The sequence below is a fragment of the Haliotis rufescens genome, unplaced genomic scaffold (assembly GCF_023055435.1).
Source record: "Haliotis rufescens isolate VD_foot unplaced genomic scaffold, xgHalRufe1.0.p SCAF_12, whole genome shotgun sequence".
In the NCBI taxonomy this organism is placed as follows: Eukaryota; Metazoa; Mollusca; class Gastropoda; order Lepetellida; family Haliotidae; genus Haliotis; species Haliotis rufescens.
The window spans coordinates 7,700,133-7,719,395 of NW_025963802.1; the positions used below are offsets into that span (position 1 = coordinate 7,700,133).

General features: G+C 42.8%; 1 protein-coding gene across 2 annotated transcripts in view; it reads left to right on the top strand.

Annotated features, from left to right (window-relative positions):
* The window catches only part of LOC124141221 (huntingtin-like), a 65,359-nt gene that overhangs the window by 17,721 nt on the left and 28,375 nt on the right, over positions 1-19,263 (top strand). Inside the window, exons 12-29 of one of the 2 annotated variants that reach the window (XM_046509159.2) lie at positions 2,761-2,862; positions 3,159-3,259; positions 4,000-4,261; positions 4,695-4,855; positions 5,849-5,991; positions 7,039-7,174; positions 8,244-8,443; positions 9,268-9,383; positions 9,968-10,153; positions 11,967-12,187; positions 12,604-12,679; positions 12,899-13,116; positions 14,259-14,407; positions 15,737-15,873; positions 17,020-17,136; positions 17,719-17,841; positions 18,354-18,553; positions 18,840-19,211. In XM_046509159.2, the coding sequence (XP_046365115.2) occupies positions 2,761-2,862; positions 3,159-3,259; positions 4,000-4,261; positions 4,695-4,855; positions 5,849-5,991; positions 7,039-7,174; positions 8,244-8,443; positions 9,268-9,383; positions 9,968-10,153; positions 11,967-12,187; positions 12,604-12,679; positions 12,899-13,116; positions 14,259-14,407; positions 15,737-15,873; positions 17,020-17,136; positions 17,719-17,841; positions 18,354-18,553; positions 18,840-19,211 (3,020 nt within the window). The remainder of the gene's footprint in view (positions 1-2,760; positions 2,863-3,158; positions 3,260-3,999; positions 4,262-4,694; positions 4,856-5,848; positions 5,992-7,038; positions 7,175-8,243; positions 8,444-9,267; positions 9,384-9,967; positions 10,154-11,966; positions 12,188-12,603; positions 12,680-12,898; positions 13,117-14,258; positions 14,408-15,736; positions 15,874-17,019; positions 17,137-17,718; positions 17,842-18,353; positions 18,554-18,839; positions 19,212-19,263) is intronic. The other variant, XM_046509160.2, reaches the window with a different exon arrangement.

Here is a 19,263-nt window from a genome sequence, read left to right on the forward strand (position 1 = left end):
TGGTCAATCTGGGTCTACTCCAATGTTCCCACTGCCGTTGGTACAGGAGTTGGGGTCCCGCAAACCAGCGCACTCACACCACAGGTGAGGGCGGCTTTTTGTGTGCTTTGTCCTTATTTGTATTTTGACAATTATGTCTTTAATTGTCTGTCGTGTATCCCAACCTTGTGATGCATGCTTACAAATACTGGAATTAGGTCACGCGCCTAATGCATACTTTAAGTAGGCTTGCTCTGGGATATACGGTCTGAATGAAATTAATTTCCCTCTTTTCGACTGTTTAACCTGATCTAAGATTAAGCTCACGCGGATACAGTGTTCTCATCCGCTGCGGCGATGAAATACCTATCCAGTGGGGCCGTTTGGAGTCACCAATCGTTTTGGCAATGACGATTGAGCCTTACGGTATGCGCTTGACAGTGCTTTGGTATTCCTATAGGGTAACGCCTAGCTAGGTGCATGCGCATCGAGTGCTTCCGCCTTGGTGTTTACTTCCGCTGGTTGGAAGGAACGCTAGCAGTCAGGATTCGGGTTGTAGGTGCTCCCCACCGCCTACTGTGGTAGTCAGCCTCGGTATAACAGTGGTAACGTATTACTTAATGTAATTTGTAGAATTTTCCTATTCGGAATATTCTATAAGTAATACGTTACCACTGGGCTGCTGCCCGCCCGTCCGTCCCCCGAGCACTTGCTCTCGCAGGAGACAAGAGTGAAGGGTGTCACATGGCAGCTAGGTGGCTACGCACGTGCTGCATGAGGTAATTGAGATCTCTGTGGTAGATTTTGCTATAGCAGCAGTTGTGGGAGACAACAGCCTCGGTATAACAGTGGTAACGTATTACTTATAGAATATTCCGAATAGGAAAATTCTACAAAACTGTTACGTTCTATGAACAATATTGCCAGTTACCACATGTGCATATGGTCTTGGTCGTTGTTTCTGTGTGTAAGTTGTAGTGTCCCGTGTGTAAGTGTAGTGTTTTGTGTTTAAGTGTAGTGTAAGTATGATGTTCTGTGTGTAAGTGTAGTGCCCTGTGTGTAAGTGTGGTGTTCTCTGTGTAAATGTAGCGTTCTGTGTGTAAGTGTAGTGTCCTGTGTGTAAGTGTAATGTTCTGTGTGTAAGTGTAGTGTTCTGTGTGTAAGGTTAGTGTTCTGTGTTTAAGTGTAGTGTTCTCTATGTAAGTGTTGTGTCCTGTGTAAGTGTAGTGTTCTCTGTGTAAGCGTAGTGCTCTGTGTATAAATGTAGCATTCTGTGTGTAAGTGTAGTGTTCTGTGTGTAAGTGTAGTGTTCTGTGTGTAAGCGTAATGTTCTGCGTGTAAGTGTACATGGTGTCGAGTTCTGTGTGTAAGTGTAGTGTTCTGTGTAAGTGTAATGTTCTGTGTGTTAGTGTACATGGTGTAGTGTTCTGTGTGTAAGTGTAGTGTCCTCTGTGTAAGGGTAGTGTTCTGTGTGTAAGTGTAGTGTTCAATGTGCAAGTGTAGTGCTCATTGTGTAAGTGTAGTGTTCTGTGTGTAAGTGAAGTGTCCTCTGTGTAAGCGTAGTGTTCTGTGTGTAAGTGTAGTGTTCTGTGTAAGTGTAGTGTCCTCTGTGTAAGTGTAGTGTTCTGTGTGTAAGTGTAGTGTCCTCTGTGTAAGTGTAGTGTTCTGTGTAAGTGTAGTGTTCTGTGTGTAAGTGTAGTGTCCTCTGTGAAAGTGTAGTGTTGTGTGTGTAAGTATAGTGTCCTCTGTGTAAGTGTAGTGTTCTGTGTAAGTGTAGTGTTCTGTGTGTAAGCGTAGTGTTCTGTGTGTAAGTGTAGTGCTCATTGTGTAAGTGTAGTGTTCTGTGTGTAAGTGTAGTGCTCATTGTATAAGTGTAGTGTTCTGTGTGTAAGTGTAGTGTTCTGTTTGTAAGTGTAGTGCTCTGTGTGAAAGTGTAGTGTTCTGTGTAAGTGTAGTGTCCTGTGTAAGTGTAGTGCTCTGTGTGTAAGTGTAGTGCTCTGTGTGTAAGTGTAGTGATTTGTGTAAGTATAGTGCTCTGTGTGTAAATGTAGTGTTCTGTGTAAGTCTAGTGCTCTGTGTGTAAGTGTAGTGTTCTGTGTAAGTGTAGTGCTCTGTGTGTAAGTGTAGTGTCCTGTGTAAGTGTAGTTTTCTGTGTAAGTGTAGTGCTCTGTGTGTAAGTGTAGTGTTCTGTGTAAGTGTAGTGCTCTGTGTGTAAGTGTAGTGTTCTGTGTAAGTGTAGTGTTCTGTGTGTAAGTGTAGTGTCCTGTGTAAGTGTAGTGTTCTGTGTGTAAGTGTAGTGCTTTGTGTGTAAGTGTAGTGTCCTGTGTAAGTGTAGTGCTCTGTGTGTAAGTGTAGTGTTCTGTGTGTAAGTGTAGTGCTCTGTGTGTAAGTGTAGTGCTCTGTGTGTAATTGTAGTGCTCTGTGTGTAAGTGTAGTGCTCTGTGTGTAATTGTAGTGTTCTGTGTGTAAGTGTAGTGCTCTGTGTTTAAGTGTAGTGTTCTGTGTGTAAGTGTAGTGTCCTGTGTAAGTGTAGTGCTCTGTGTGTAATTGTAGTGTTCTGTGTGTAAGTGTAGTGCTCTGTGTGTAATTGTAGTGCTCTGTGTGTAAGTGTTGTGTTCTGTGTGTAAGTGTAGTGCTCTGTGTGTAAGTGTAGTGTCCTGTGTAATTGTAGTGCTCTGTGTGTAAGTGTAGTGCTCTGTGTGTAAGTGTAGTGTCCTTTGTAAGTGTAGTGTCCTGTGTTATTGTAGTGCTCTGTGTGTAAGTGTAGTGTTCTGTGTGCAGGTGGAGCTGCTGGAGCTACTGGGCGGCATCAACTTCAAGGTGGTGTGCTTCCTGGGCACACTCTGCAAGGATCACAAGAAGGGCTGCCATAACTTCCTGGGGGTCAGTTCATCAATTAGAGTCTGATGTTGGAGGAGAAAATATATAATTTTTACTGTTATCTCTTACTTTTGATAAGAAAAGGGATTCTAATTTAATTATGATATATTGCCTTATGCCAATTACCTTAATCATGTGAACACTATGTTACAATATCTATCAAACATAACACACATCATTTATAGTGTTCTGGGTTGGAGAGTGATGTAAAAGAATTAAGTTGTGCATCGTAATGTACAATACTGTATGTCATTGTTACCATGGTTATGGTCTAATTTATGTATGTGTTCTGCCCTCAGAGACTGAATCTACAGGACCACTATATGAGTCATGTGATCATTCCGTTGCTAGGAGACGAAGATGGCAGAGTCAGACATGCAGCATCAAGAACATTGCTTAGGTAAACAGTGGCCAATGTCATCAGCTGTCGGACAGATCAAAATTACCTTATGTGATTTTCATACAGTACACCCATGAAAATGAGAATAGGTCTTCAGCAAATCATGCTTGCCATAAAAGGTGACTATGCTTGTCGTGAGAGTCGACTAACGGGATCGGGTGGTCAGGCTTACTGAGTTCTATGGATCAATGCTCGTGATGTAAATCAGTGGATTGTCTGGTCTAGACTTTATTATTTACAGACCGCCGGCATATAGCTGGAATATTGCTGTGTTCATCACCAGATTGTTGGAGCCAGCAAAGTAGACACAATTTATGGATAACAACTTCTTTAATGTAAAGGCGATGTTTCGGTGTAGATCCTTATACCTACCGGTATAAGGTTCTATAAAGAAACATCGCCTTTACAGTAAAATAAAGAAGTTGTTATCCATAAATTGTGTCTACTTTGCCATCCATCAACTTCTAGGAAATGCCTATCAAACAATTCGTCTGGGTCGGTCTTGATTATTTACAGGCTGGAATCTTGTAAAGTATTGATACACTATTTAAGTAAATTCCAATTTGACTCTGAGAGAGTTTGTGTAATGCCCCCTTTCACTACGACCACGAATATCCCGAATCACCCTGAATCGTTTAGTCAATGCAGTATCAAGGAATCAGATCAACCTGCAATATATGAGGTTAATGCATTCTCATGTTGTTTTGTATGAAAACAGACATTGTATTTTATATTGACAGGCTTGTTCCAAAACTTTTCTTTGCTGTTGACAACTGCCAACAAGACCCGGTGACTGCAATTGCCAGAGATCTGACCGATGGTTTGCTGTATCCGCTGATGTCAGAGTGGGCGGAGGAGCCACCTCCCCTTGTACAGGGTCTGATCCCTCCCTACCACTTCTCCCCCACATTCACCATCAAGCCCCACCTGGAGAGCAGTCTGTCTAGGGTGGTCCAGCAACTCTTGCAGCAGCTGCACACAGCACAGACCAAACATCTGACAGTGAGTGTTCAAACATGTCACTGTTTGTGGTCAAACATGTCACAGTTAGTGGTTAAACATTTGACAGTAAGTGGCCAAACATGTCACAGTTAGTGGTCAAACATTTGACAGTAAGTGGCCAAACATGTCACAGTTAGTGGTTAAACATTTGACAGTAAGTGGCCAAACATGTCACAGTTAGTGGTCAAACATTTGACAGTAAGTGGCCAAACATGTCACAGTTAGTGGTTAAACATTTGACAGTAAGTGGCCAAACATGTCACAGTTAGTGGTCAAACATTTGACAGTAAGTGGCCAAACATGTCACAGTTAGTGGTCAAACATTTGACATATAGTATGGGAATAGTAAGCATGTTTCCAACTATGTTAATTGCTGTAACTCTTGTAACTAAGCCAACTATTTCATGATCATCTGTTCCCAATGTTTTGCCAGAGTGGATGTTGTCATGCTATGTGTCTGCTGTCGGAGGAGTACCTCGTGTCCTGCTACGCCTCATCCTGGGGCTGTGGCCCTGCCACACCGCTTATTCCCAAAGATAGCTCTAGTAGAATTAACATGAAGAGGCCTCCAAGCCGCTCGCTTAGCTCCTCCAGGTATGTATGCTGGTGTATCTGTCAGTCTGGTGTTACTGTCTTCATAAAATACACTGTGGCACGTCCAGAACAGATTAGAACAAACTTGTTGTCGGAGGTGACTAAACATAGGATTTAATGGCCACATTGGCTGTTGAGGATGATAAGCATTTTGAAGGATGACTAGAAAAAAAGGCTCAACTTGTACATGTGAATTTAGTCATTTTGACCCAATGTCACAGTCCTGTGGGGGTAGAATGTGTCCTCACCAGCCCGGTGCTAGTTGTAAGAGGCGTCTGAATTGGAAACCTATGAAGATTCCAGGTTACAATTAGTCATGGCAACCCATGGTGGTCATAAGAGGTGACTTAGTGCATTGGATGTAAGGCTTGGTGACTTGGTTGATGACATGTCAATGTGCCCTGATTGCATGGGTTGATACTCATAATATCAATCCCTGGATTGTCTGGTCCAGACTTGGTTATGTACAGGTCGATATCATATATCTTTTACAGACATGAACACTGTTTTTCACAGATGTAATTTGATGTGGACAACGAAGCCCAAGAAATATGTTGAACCAAATGAACCCTAAAATATACTTATCTGTACTGGGGGCGGTCGGGTAGCATAGTGGTTAAAACGTTTGCTCGTCACACCGAAGATCCGGGTTCAATTCTTGACATGGGTACAATGTGTGAATTCCATTTCTGGTGTCCCCCGCCGTGATATTGCTGGAATATTGCTAAAAGTGGCGTAAAAACATACTCACTCACTCATCTGTACTGAAATGTGTAATGCAGTGATAATTTTCCTCAATTTTTCTTAACCAAAATGAAACACACCATTTCTGAATGCTCAACTTTGACTGATATTTACTGCTTACTTGTAGGTTCCAGTCTGTTTTATGTTGTTTTGTTTGGTGGCAGTTCTGATTGTGTTGTTGATTTCTGTTGTACCTGGGTGTCGGGTTTTCAGTTGACTTTGTGTGGACGCTGTATGTTGACTGTTCAGTACTTTCAGCCTAGAGGAGTTGACATCGGGGTCTGGGGGTGGTCCCCTGCCTGTTATCCTGGCCCTGCTGTTATCGTCACCCTCTGCCCTCGACCTCTCCACGCATCAGGATCTCATCCAGCTGGCCGGGAACCTCCTAGCAGGTAAACAGTAGCAGTGACCTGTCACCCTGTAGCTTTGTCCAAAATAAGACGGCCAGTAATTTTGTCATCGTCATATATACACCAAATTAATAATCAATTAATTATCACTTGTTTTAGCTTGTGATGTGAAGATTTACAGATTTTGTGGAGTTTGAGTGATAAAATACAATGCTGAAGATGATTTTTTCATCAAACCATACAGTGAGTCATGCTAATTATTGTTCCTAATTTGATTGAAAATTTCTATTTTCTATTCCTAGACACCCAAGGTTAGAGCATTATCTCTGTATCTGGACACCCATGGTTGAGGTGTTATCTCTATTACTGGACACCCATGGTTAAGGTGTTATCTCTATTCCTGGACACTCATGGTTAAGGTGTTATCTCTATTCCTGGACATCCATAGTTAAAGTGTTATCTCTATTCCTGGACACCCATGGTTGAGGTGTTATCTCTATTCCTGGACACCCATGGTAAAGGTGTTATCTCTATTCCTGGACACCGATGGTTACGATGTTATCTCTATTCCAGGAGTCCCATTGTTGAGGTGTTATCACTATTCCTGGGCACCCATGGCTAAGGTTTTATCTCTACTTCTTGAGTCACACAGTTGAGGTGTTATCACTATTCCTGGACACTCATGGTTGAGGTGTTATCTCTATTCCTGGACACCCATGGCTAAGGTGTTATCTCTATTCCTGGACATCCATAGTTAAAGTGTTATCTCTATTCCTGGACACCCATGGTTGAGGTGTTATCTCTACTCCTTGAGTCCCATAGTTAAGGTGTTATCTCAATTACTGGAGTCCCATTGTTGAGGTGTCATCACTATTCCTGGACACCCATTGTTGAGGTGTTATGTCTATTCCTGGGCACCCATGGTTAAGGTGTTATCACTATACCTGGGCACTCATGGTTAAGGTGTTATCTCTATTCCTGGAGTCCCATTGTTGAGGTGTTATCACTATTCCTACTAAACATACAACCGACAGTGTTTGGCTATTACCAGAAGCTGATTACTTATGGTTCCTGTTTCCACTCCATCAGGCTCTGCCTTCAAGACATTCCGTGGATCTGACGAGACGGCGAGCCTGGCAGGGTCAGGGGATGAGGGCAAGTGGGCAGCAGTCAGTGACAGGCTGCTGGTTCCTATGATAGAACACCTTCTCAGCCATGTGGCTAGGTGAGTAACAACACTGATCACCATCATTCCATGACACTGCACCTGTGAAGATCCGGGGTGGAATAGGTCTTCAGCAACCCATGCTGGCCGTAAAAGGCGACTATGCTTGTCGTAAAAGGTGACCAATGGGATCGGGTAGTCAGACTCGCTGACTTGGTTGATGCAGGTCATCGATCCCAATTGCATGGATCGATGATCATGATATCAATCACTGGATTGTCTGGTCCAGACTCGATTATTTACAGACCGCCGTCATATAGCTGGAATACTGCTGAGTGCGGCGTAAAACAACAAGCCAACCAACCAACCATGACACGGAGTGATCATAGTACTGTTGTAACTCCCATACTTACACAGAGAGTCCCGTGAAGATTTCGGGTTAGAATTGGTCTTCAGCAAACCATGCTTGTCGTAAGAGGTGACTAACGGAATCGGGTGGTGAAGCCTGCAGACATTGCTGATGCATGTTATTGAATCCAAGTTACGTGGATGGATGCTCACTGGATTGTCTGGTCAAGATTTGATTACATACAGATTGTCGTCATATAGCTGAAATATTGCTGTATGCAGCATTAAACAGACAAACAGACAGACAGACAAACAAAAAAGACTTACACACAGACTTAAGGCAGTCGTAGTGCAAGATCGCTTAATGAAACATGGCACACCTATTTAAGCACTGCAGATCAGCTTACTTATGGCTATTACACGATATGCGTCACTTGATTTCCACACTTTACACGCTAATCCTGCACGAGACAAATGCATCTTGAGTCATGGATCTATGACGTCACATGTGATGCGTTCATAAGCGTCGATTCACACAACATACTAGTATGTTCGTTTGTGTGTTGAGCCGATCTTTTATCTCTTGAAAATGAGTAATTATTCATATATTAACCAGCATGTATGGTATTTGTGTTTCTTTTGTCAGTGAGTGTATTACATACCAGCAGACATCCTTAAATTCTATGAGGTTTTGTTCCCAACTTGTTGGTCTTCCGGGATGATGGAGACCTTGGGCGAATGCTGGTTCTCTGTGTGTGTACATGCTGATATTCCTTGACAGGGTGCTGAATGCGTGTGCCCATGTGATAGATGAGCAGGTGCCAGGGCCTCCCCAGATGAAGCCCTCCCTCCCATCCCTGCCCAATGCCCCCTCCCTCAGCCCGGTCAAGCGGAAGGTGAAGGGAGACAAGGAGTCGCAGGGTGGAGCAGGGGCGGGTCAGGCAGGGGATGCCAAGTCTGACAAGAAAACACCGCAGAAAGGTTGGTGGCCATTAACAGTAACGATACGCCTACCTCAGGTATCGAAACATATCACAATTTCAAGACAAGAATTTTACAGAAACAATTGAGAACAGCACAGGGATGTAACACTACTCCTACCCAGTGTTCGAAATAAGCGCCTGCACGTAGGCCTTAGGCAGGTAGATTTTGTGTTGGGCCTGTAGTTTCAAAGTTGTATGGATCCTTATGGCCTGCAGTAAAATTACATGTTTTTTTTGTCTCAATAAGCTGCAGTTTTTATTTAATGAGGGCCTGAAGAGTTTTATCAGGGCCTGCAGCTTCTAAGTCTATGGGTTCTGATGGCAATCTAGCAATTCTTTTTTATTTCAAACACTGCTCCTACCCCATGTACTACTACGACTTGGAGTCACAATATGATCTGTCTTGGGACAGTTAATCACAGTGTTGTTGCATGAAATTCCCCATGTTCCACGTGCCCAGCTAACAAGGTTGTTGCTATGTCTTTTTACATTATTCTGGTTCTCCATGCAATCAGATTTAGCATTTTGTTTTGTAATGGGTGAAGTAATGCTAACCCAAGTAGTTATCAAGCTGGGTTATTGCAAACTTTAGTAAATTAATACAAAAATTAAAACTTAAGTCAATACATGTCTAGGCGAATTGCAGTAATGTGTAAATTTGTCATGCAACGGTGAATTGCTTTAATTTCCATCAAGACATGTAGAGCCTTTGACATGATAATGACAAGACTTGCCTAATTACATCCCTTGGGGAATCGGGGTTAAAACAGGAGGTACCCAGTGTTGCAAAGGTTTCATAAATGACATCTTTCCCGAACACAGACCAGAAGGAGCCTGAGAAGGAGAAAAGCAAGAAGGATGGACTGGGGATGTTTTACAGCCTGCCTCAGTATATGAAGGTGTACGAGATGCTCAGGGGAGCTTACTCTAATTACAAGGTCAGTCAGGGGAGGCCACTCTGTATAGCATGAATACCTATCACAAAACGAAATATTTCTCTACTCTAATTGGTAACTTTTTGTCCAGTCTACTAGGTGTTGTTATAAGTACATGTACCTTGTTTTAACATGAGACATTATCTCTCAGTAATCAGGATATAAACCACTACATTTATGGACATCATGCAATTGAGTTTTGAGACAAAGAGACCTTGTTTTGAAGAAATTAGCTGGGATTGTGCAACACTAGCCATCCTTTGCGTTTAGTTTTCTCAGTAACCTTACACATTACATACACTGAAACACTTTGAAAATGCATAGGGGATCTTGACTTTTGATACGTATCAAGTCACTGGAAGCTTATGACCAGGTATGACAACATGAATGAGGATTCAAACTCAGACAACATTATTGCAATGTTGCATGCCTGTAAGCCTTACTATGACACACCAATATCTTTGTTTTATGTCAGTTCGCTAAACATTATTTCACAAATTCCACTCTGCATTTTCATAGTGTGTCAGTCCATGTACAACCAGCCAGTTGGCCGGCTATGTCAACTAATGTCTGACTGTTGACCCCAGATCTCCCTGGACCTGAACAGCTCCGACAAGTTCTGTAACCTGCTGAAGGTGACGCTGGCGGTCTTCTCCCAGATCCTTGAGATTGCCACACTCTTTGACATCGGAAAGTATGCTGAGGAGTTCCTGGGCTACCTCAAGAGCACTATGACCATGGAGCCCACTTTCACAGTGTTGTGTGTCCAACAGGTAACATGTCACACTTTGTTGGGAGCATGTGGTAGCTTTATTTAATTATAAGAGTGGGTAGCGGAAACGTCCTGTGTTCCCAGAGAACAGAGAAAACTCTCACCCCTACGCACCCTGTGTCCGCGCAGGTGCACCGGAACCATATGACCGAGACTAGTATACTCGGACCCCATGGTACCGCGGCATTCATCGCGGCATTTGTGATTTCCGATAGTTCACGCGGGACACGCCTCTTAGCGGCTGTCTATTAATGCAAATCAGTAACCAGGAAGTGCTCAATTTCAATTTCCTCGGAATGTTCCGTCTGCTGTAAGTAAGGAGTTATTAATCCGTTGATACATATTTCTGGCATCTGTTGTAATATTGCCTTACCCCCATCTATCCAACGATATAACCCGCAGTTCCCCAAGTAAACTTTCTCTATCGACCTGAACTAGATCATCTGCATATTCATGGCGACTAATGAGGTAATGGAAGTTACGTAGTCCGCACATTTTTTCCCGCTCTGTGCCCAGAATCTATTGGGAGATCATAAGGGCCATAATGCCAAACTTAGAAATACGTTCTTCACTAGTAACCAAAAGATAAATACATACTTTGGGCATACTAGGAGTGCTTTTTATATATTTATTGTTGACTTTTAACATTTTTCCATTTTGTGACAAATTATTGTCATCCAATTTTTTTTAAACAATTTTAAAATATCATTTCTGATATTTTGATGTTGACTTATAAAAATATTTTTCTCTTACTTTTCGGTAAATATGCATTGAATACCTATTGCTGATAACACATTTAGAATCTTACTTGTGCTGTCTTTGCACTTGTCTGGACAAATCACTGATGTCTGGCATGATCATACGGAGTGGTTGGTAGAATTATGTCCTTTTTTTGTCCAATTCGGACCTCCATACACAACTTTTCTCATACGATGGAGTTCTCTCCCTTGTCAAACAGAGTGCGAGGCCCGTCTTTTACTCGGAGCTACTAATGTAAAAAATGAACTTTTATCAGTAAAATATGCATTGTTTGATAACATGAATGATATCTGATACAGAGAACACGAATAAACATAAAGGTTAGTGAGTGCATTTTGTTCCGTTAAGCGTACATGACAAGTACCGGGATACCCCGAGGTTGCAGGCTAACTCGTCATGCTCTCTTTAACCCTACTTAATGGTCCGAAAACACATCAGTGGAGAGAGGGGAGGCCGGGTGGGTGCTCATGCGTATGAATCAGGATAAGTTTGAATAATATTTTTACACAAACCATACGTATTTGTTTTGGAACAGTGCTGAAACTGAGGAAAGGGTGACATCAGTTCTATCCATCATTGGGATTTCAGGGAAAAATAGGTCCCCAGTCCCTATGCTTGTCCTAAAACCTCACTAAAGAGGGTCTGATGGTTTACAGTGTGTGAACTAGCTAGTTGATTTGAGTTCGATACAGGCCTCTGTGTAATAGCTGGAATAATTATTCACCCATTCACTCCTGCCCCATGAAGATCTGGTGTAGAATAGGTCTTCAGCAACACATGCTTGATGTAAAAGGCAACAATGCTTGTTGTATGTGCCGATTTGGGTTGTCAGGCTCGCTGACTTGGTTGATGCATGTCATCGTATCCCAATTGTGTGGATGCATGCTCATGATGTCAATCACTGGATTGTACGGCCCAGACACAATTATTTACAGACTGCCGTTATATATCTGGCATATTGCATTGGCATTAAACAACAAACAAACAAATCATTCACCCCTGAGACTCGAACATAAACTGTTAGAACTGAGGACAACTGTTGTTTGACCTTGCAGCTGTTGAAGGCTCTGTTTGGCACCAACCTTGCCAACCAGTGGGAGAGCCAGCAGAGTGTGTTCCACAGCCGCAAGCCTGGCAAACCCATGAGGGTCATGACAGGCCTGAAGCCAGGCATCTACCAGTGTTGTCTCAACCAGCCCTACTCACTCATGACCCACTCCTTCGCCGGGGCCTTCCTCCGAGCAGCCAACCAGACGGACCAGGAGGAATCACAGAGGTCAGTCTCAGCAGCCTCCACAGGTTGGGCTCTAGTGGCCCAGCAGTTTAAGGTGTTGTGATTTGCTGTGCAGAGTTATGTCTCTTTCCAGTGTCAGAATTGTCTAGTGGCCCAGAGTTTATTAACTCAGGTGCTAAATGGTCGTTGCCGACTTAATTGGCTGCCTACGCATCTGGTTGGTATCTTGTCAAAGTGTTGTTTTAGCTACTCTCATTTTATTAGCTAAGCTATTTGTGTATTTGCACTTATATAATTAATCAGTGATCATAAGCACAGTTTGGGCTTATTTGATCCATTTATTGTCATCTTTTGGTACAATTAGCTGTCAATAATACACCTGGATTCTTCACTCCATTTGGATAGAATGTGGACGCCGGTTTCTGGTGTAGTGAAATATGTTGATGTGTGTGTTGCAGTTCACTGATGTGGCTGAGGAAGAGAGTTGAGAGGAAAACTCCAGCCATCCTAAAGCCCGGAAGCAAAGTGGATAAGGTACAGCAATGTCTTCAACAACAAATGTCCCCAGGGTGGTTTAATTAATAGACACATCCAACTTCATGTTATTCAGAGAAGTGTACTGTGAAGAAGTAAATTTTAAGCTTACTGCCAAAATAATGCTCAGTGACTCCCTATTTTTTGCACCAAATGTTACTCACATTACTCCAGACTCACTACCATCCTCAAGTTCTGTTTCATTGTCTTGTATTTCAGTCAGCGATAGCATCCTACATTCGCCTGTTCGAGCCGTTAGTCATCAAATCCTTGAAGCAGTACACTGTGACAAGCTCGCTAGAACTCCAGCGCCAAGTCCTTGACCTTCTGGCCCAGCTGGTGCAACTCAGAGTCAACTACTGTCTCCTTGACTCTGACCAAATCTTCATTGGTTTTGTACTAAAACAGTTTGAGTTCATTGAGGAGGGCCAGATCAGGTGAGATACAGACACTTTGCTTTCCACACTCTTCTTGGTTTCAACTTTTCACATTTCATATTAGATATCTCTGTGATATATGGGTTGTCCTTTGGGATTCTGGTACAGTACCACGCTTACATGACACTTTTTATGGGGACAACAACTTCATCAGGTGAAGGGCGGTGGGGTAGCATAGTGGTTAAGGCAATCGCTCGTCACGCCGAGGAACCGGGTTCGATTCCCAACATAGGTACAATGTGCAGAGTTGTGTCCCTCTTGCCAGAAACCTTGGAGCATGGCTTGGAATCGTAGTCTGCCCCTATTATATTACTGTTTGTCAGCACCATACCCGTGCTCGTGGTTTTTACCAGAGTGGAAAACATCTGAGACCTGCATCACTTTGGGCTTTTCTCTGACATCGAGCTGCCACACTGTGATATGATCGGAATACCGTTCAAAGTGGCATTGAAAACAACTCATTCTCTCATTGTCACTCCTAAAAATGACAGTTCAAAACCTGATCCTAAAGCAATGGGCTTCTTGTTATTATAAGTTACATTTGTCACTATTGCCACATGTAACAACTTTATCATTACAAGTTACGAAGAATTATTTAATTGAAGTATATGTGTGCGACAATGACTGTAGTTCTATCATGTGTCCGCTATCATTCTCTCTGTATGTTGGGGGCATGGGTGGCCCAGTCGTCTAAGGCGCCGCGATTCGCTGTGCAGAGTTGCATCCCTTGGGCATGCCAGAAAGCTATGATTGTGGGTTCGAATCCCGGTTCGCCCCGATTATGCTTCTAGGTTTGTCAGCACCATACCTGTGCTCGTGGGTTTCAACGAAGTGGTAAACGTCTGAGACCTGCATCACTTCGGGCTTTCCTCCCACATTAAGCTGACACGCCGTGATATAACTGTAATACTGTTAAAAGCGACGTTAAACCCAACTCACTCACTCACTCACTCACTCACTCACTCACTCACTCACTCACTCACTCACTCACTCACTCACTCTGTATGTTATTCTTTGTGATGATCATGCTAACAGGGTCAACTGTGATGTGAGAAGTGTCTCACTTGTATTAGTTGTTACAAGCTGGCGACTTGTAATGATAAACTCTGATCCTTCCTGCTGACGCTCTTCACTGTTTCCAGGAACTCTGAGATGCTGGTGCCACACATATTCCAGTTCCTGGTGATGTTGTCGTACGAGAGGTTCCACAGCAAGTCCATCATTGACATGCCTCGGATTATACACCGATGTGACGGCATCATGGCCAGCGGACTACAGCCCACAACGCATGGTGAGTTTCCACTCGTGTTCAGTGGGGTGACAAGGGCATGCATTGTAGCCTCAGCCAGTGTCACTGTGATGAGCGACAGTATTTGTTTCATAGTTAATCTAAGGATAACATAGGGAGTTATTAAGTGACAGTATTCTGATAAGACCATCCTCGAATATCGAGTGTATCATATCCATTCTGTTATGGTAAGTACCCTGGACACATTCAACACCATAGCTTGTTTAAGAAGTGATGTCACCGTCTCTCATCTCTCTTAGCATTCATTATTACAGAATTTCTCTCGCTTAGGCTTAAAAAAAATAAAAGAATTGGTTCTCAGGCAATGGCTTTTGAAAATATAGTGGTGTGCAGGCAGTTTGTTTTGTTTTGTTTTTGATTGTTCAAACAAGTCTGTAGCCTCCCTACTTAAATGTATTCCTTGATGAGGAAAATACTGGAATACAGTATTTGACTACCGTTGGACTTGGAATATTTAAGGATGATTTTTTGTGTGTTTTAAAATGGAAATAAAAACGAAACGTGCGGTAAACTTTATGATGATTCGGACGGTGCCTGAGAACCAAGACCATTATTGTTTTTTTAGCTTATTTGGTGTAATTTGAGTGTACAGCTATTTTTAGTATCGCCCATTTAAAATTGAAGCTTTTTTATGGACTCAAAATGAATCTATTGGGGCAAATGTGTCCAGGTTATCTATCGTGACAGAACAGAGATATAATACCGTGGATAACCGAGGATGTCATAGGACCTGCTCAGTAGTGCTCTTAGCATGAATTGCATGAGTTCTGTAAAGATTATAGGCAGATTCCAATGTGTGTTTACAATCCTTTGAATTTATGGAAGTCCTTTGCACTCTTCATGTTGGTGAGAATGTTGTTGCAAGGAACAGGACCAGACTTGAAAGGTGGCCAAATGATTGTGTTTGCATTTGAGGGACAATTAGGAGTTGATAGCTACTTACCCGTAATGTTGTCATTGGTATTATTGTATAAGCTCGCTGATGTATTTTGGACCAGCACCTTTAACATGTTTAAGGTTGTACTGTAAATTCATTAGATTAGTACACTAATACAAGGTTAGAATTACCGAACTAAGTTTGTAAGGGTCGAATGAATGAAATGGGTGGTCAGAATCAGTGATTTAGTTGATTGATATCATTGTACCCTGATTGCATGGCTTGTTGATCAGTAGCTGGTCAGTCTGGCCAAATCTTGCTTATTGCTGTAATAGTGCTGAGTGTGGCATTGAAACAATAAGTAAACAAATAGAGTAATTGACTAGCTGGACTACACACAATATATGTATGAGGTTTGGGAATGCATGTTACAGCTATCCCAGCTCTGCGCTGCGTGGTGTATGACCTGTTCCTGCTCCGTGGCAATAGCAAGTCAGATGTAGGGAAGGAGCTGGAGACGCAGAGGGAGGTGGTGGTGTCCATGCTGCTGCGCCTCATCAACTACTATCAGGTAATACATACATCAGGGGGTGGTGGGATAGCCTAGTGGTTAAAACGTTCACTCGTCACACCGAAGACCATGGTTCCATTCCCCACATGTGTGAAGCTAGTTTACCTTACTTGATTATTTGGAGTATGCAGTGAAAGTTATCACTGGCAAGTTATAATGTATACAAGTCAAAAAAGAGTAATAGAACACCCTGACATAGCAGATTAACTGTTGTAATATTATAAAATCTGACGTTCTTTAACTTCTCTTGATTAGTACGTAGCCACAGTGTTGTCAAGGTCGCCGACTTGACTGATGCATGTCATCGTATCCTAATTGGGTTGATCGATGCTCATGACACCAATCACTGGATTGTCTGGTCCAGACAAAATTATGTATAGACCGCTGTCATGTCTGGCCCAGACACGATTATTTACAGACCGCCGCCATATAGCTGGAATATTTCTGAGTGCGGCGTTAAACAACATACAAACAAACACAGTGATGTATTTCAGACGAAGACCTATAAGGCTGGACTGTAAGTTTATTAGATACCCCATGGGGATTCCTGGTTAGGATAGTAACCTATGCTTGTTAGGATAGTAACCTGTGCTTGTTAGGATAGTAACCTATGCTTGTTAGGATAGTAACCTATGCTTGTTAGGATAGTAACCTATGCTTGTTAGGATAGTAACCTATGCTTGTTAGGATAGTAACCTGTGGTTGTTAGGATAGCAACCTATGCTTGTTGGTTGAGACAACTTAGTCGTTCAGACGGTCTGACACAGTGACTTGGTTGATTGCATGTCATCATACCCCAACAGCCTGAATTGTTGCTCATATCTGTCGGTGGTTTGTCAGGTCCAGACAAAATTATTAATCACCTTAACAGGAGGCAGTGATATGGCTAGTGTATTCATCAAGAAAACAATACACCATTCCATTGTCTACTTTGTGTCATCATGGCATAGGGCGGTGGGGTAGCCTAGTGGTTAAAGTGTTCACTCGTCAGGCTAAGGACCCAGGTTCGATTCCCCACATGGGCACGAAGTGTAAAGCTCATTTCTGGTGTCCCCTGACGTGATATTGCTGGAATATTGCTAAAAGGGGCGTGAAACCTCACTCACTCACGCCATATTTATTCCACATTTGTTTTTGCTGCTGCAGGCGCTGGAGATGTTTGTGATAGTTCTTCAGCAGTGCCACAGAGAGAGTGAGGACAAGTGGAAGCGGCTATCTCGACAAGTCATCGACACTGTACTGCCAGCTCTAGCCAAACAACAGGTGATTTAGATGTTCCATTTGGAGGAATTGTAACATGAGAAGTAGTTAACAACACAGCAATTTGATATCTCATACTTCACATTACTTGTGATAGTCTTTAAGTCATGTCCATGATGATAAACAAGCAATAATTAATTACAGGATATGTCTGAATGCTATGATCTTTGTCAGCTTTCACTTTACATAGCTTTGACGATAGAAGGATTGATGCTTTGATTGTTTGGTGAGGGAAGAGAAGGAGTGGTGGTGGGGTTCGCTCGGTTCAAAATTAAAATAAAGAGGTATCTACTCTACAGTGGGACTTCATCAAATTTCAAAACACAGTTGTTTTATCTCCTAATTCTATCCATTCTGCTTTGTCTGGTCCAGGTTTGATTATTTACTGACTGTGGTGAAATAGCTGTTACTTAACTGACTGCTGACTGCAGTATGATAATTCACTGGCATTGGAACCCTCTGTGTAGGATATTTCAAGTTGTATTAACTATAAGCCATCCTAGGTGACTCCCATTATTTACTGAGGTGAGTGGAACACATGGTACAGAAGACATGTGGAGATACAACTTTGTGCATTGGTTCCAGATCAACATTGACCGACAGGCTTCACTGGACGTCCTGCACCGGTTGTTTGAGTCAGTGGCGCCAAGCGTCTTCAGACCGGTTGACATCCTGCTGAAGGGGCTGCTCGGATCCCCAGGGGACATTGTAAGGAATATGTAGAATACTTGGATTATTTACCTTATCTTGCATTACTCCTAGACTGACATGATATAGCTGGAATGTTGATGATTACAATGTCAAACAAATTGTGAACGCTTTGTGAAAATACCATCAATAATACAAAGATAGTTAGACCTAGTAAAGTGTTTTAAAAGCTAGCCAAACATAGAACTGTCTTCTTTACTTCACGTCTACTGTTCTAATGCTCTGCAAGGCTATGCAGAGTTACATTCCTTAGCCATGGCAGGATCCACTAACCACAAGCATGCTTCAAGATTATCCCCAGTGTGTGTGAATCCCATTTTCCGGTGTCCCCAGCCCTGATATTGCTGGAATATTGATAAAAGCGGCACAAAACCATACTAACTCACTATAAGGAAATTATAAATCATAATGTTTTTGTCACAAAAATAATGTTCAAAGTTTCATGAAACTAACCCCTCACTCTCTGCGATGTAATGTTAGTACATGACTGATGGGTTGCCTCTGTCCTGCAGTCATGTGTCCAGGGCCTGCAGCGCTGGATGTGTCTGGTGCTGTCCGTCATGAGAGTGCTGGTCTCACAGTCTAAGGAGGAGGTGGTGTTGTCTCGCCTCGTGGACGTGGGGCTGTCGTTCCCCCTGACGCGGGACGCCGGGGAGAGAGACACCAACATCGAGGACTACAGCGATCTGATCCCAGAGGAGATATTTGCATGGTATTGTTACACAAAGTTCTTTAACCACATATTAAGAAAATGAGTTAGAATATATGTTAGCTGCTGTTGTTCACTATAATGTTTGATATCACCTTTTATTAATGATATGGACATTTTGTTTTGTTTATTATTCTGTTCAAAGTGGCCATAAAACAACTCCCTTTATAATTATTATTGTTGTTGTTGTTATTATTATTATACCACAGGTATCCAGGTACTAGTATCTGCTCAAATGCAGTTTTATTCTATTATACACCGTAAGCTAACTCTCTACTCTCTACCCTAGGTTCCTGTTGCAAGCAATAGGCAAGTGTGCAGAAACCCTGAACAAGGAATCTGTGACCATCCACTCCTCCGACAACAACCTGCACTTTCTGGTCCAGCAGATGTGCCACCTCATCCTGTACATCACGCACATGTTCCAGTCCGGGCTGTACCGCCGCGTTGCCACGGCAGCCATGCGCATCATGCAGATGGACTGTCCTCGCAACGTGTACAGTGTGCGCGAGATCAACCAGCTGCTGCTGGCGCTCAACACTGTGTACCCAACTCTGACGATGCTGTGGTGCAACGTCCTCATCCTACTCAACTTTGACGACCAGAGCATGTGGAGCCAGGTGATGCACACACCACAGAAGTACCTCATGGTCAGCCCTAGGTGAGGAGATGAAGTTATGTTAGGCCACAATAAATTATCAGATTTTCATCGA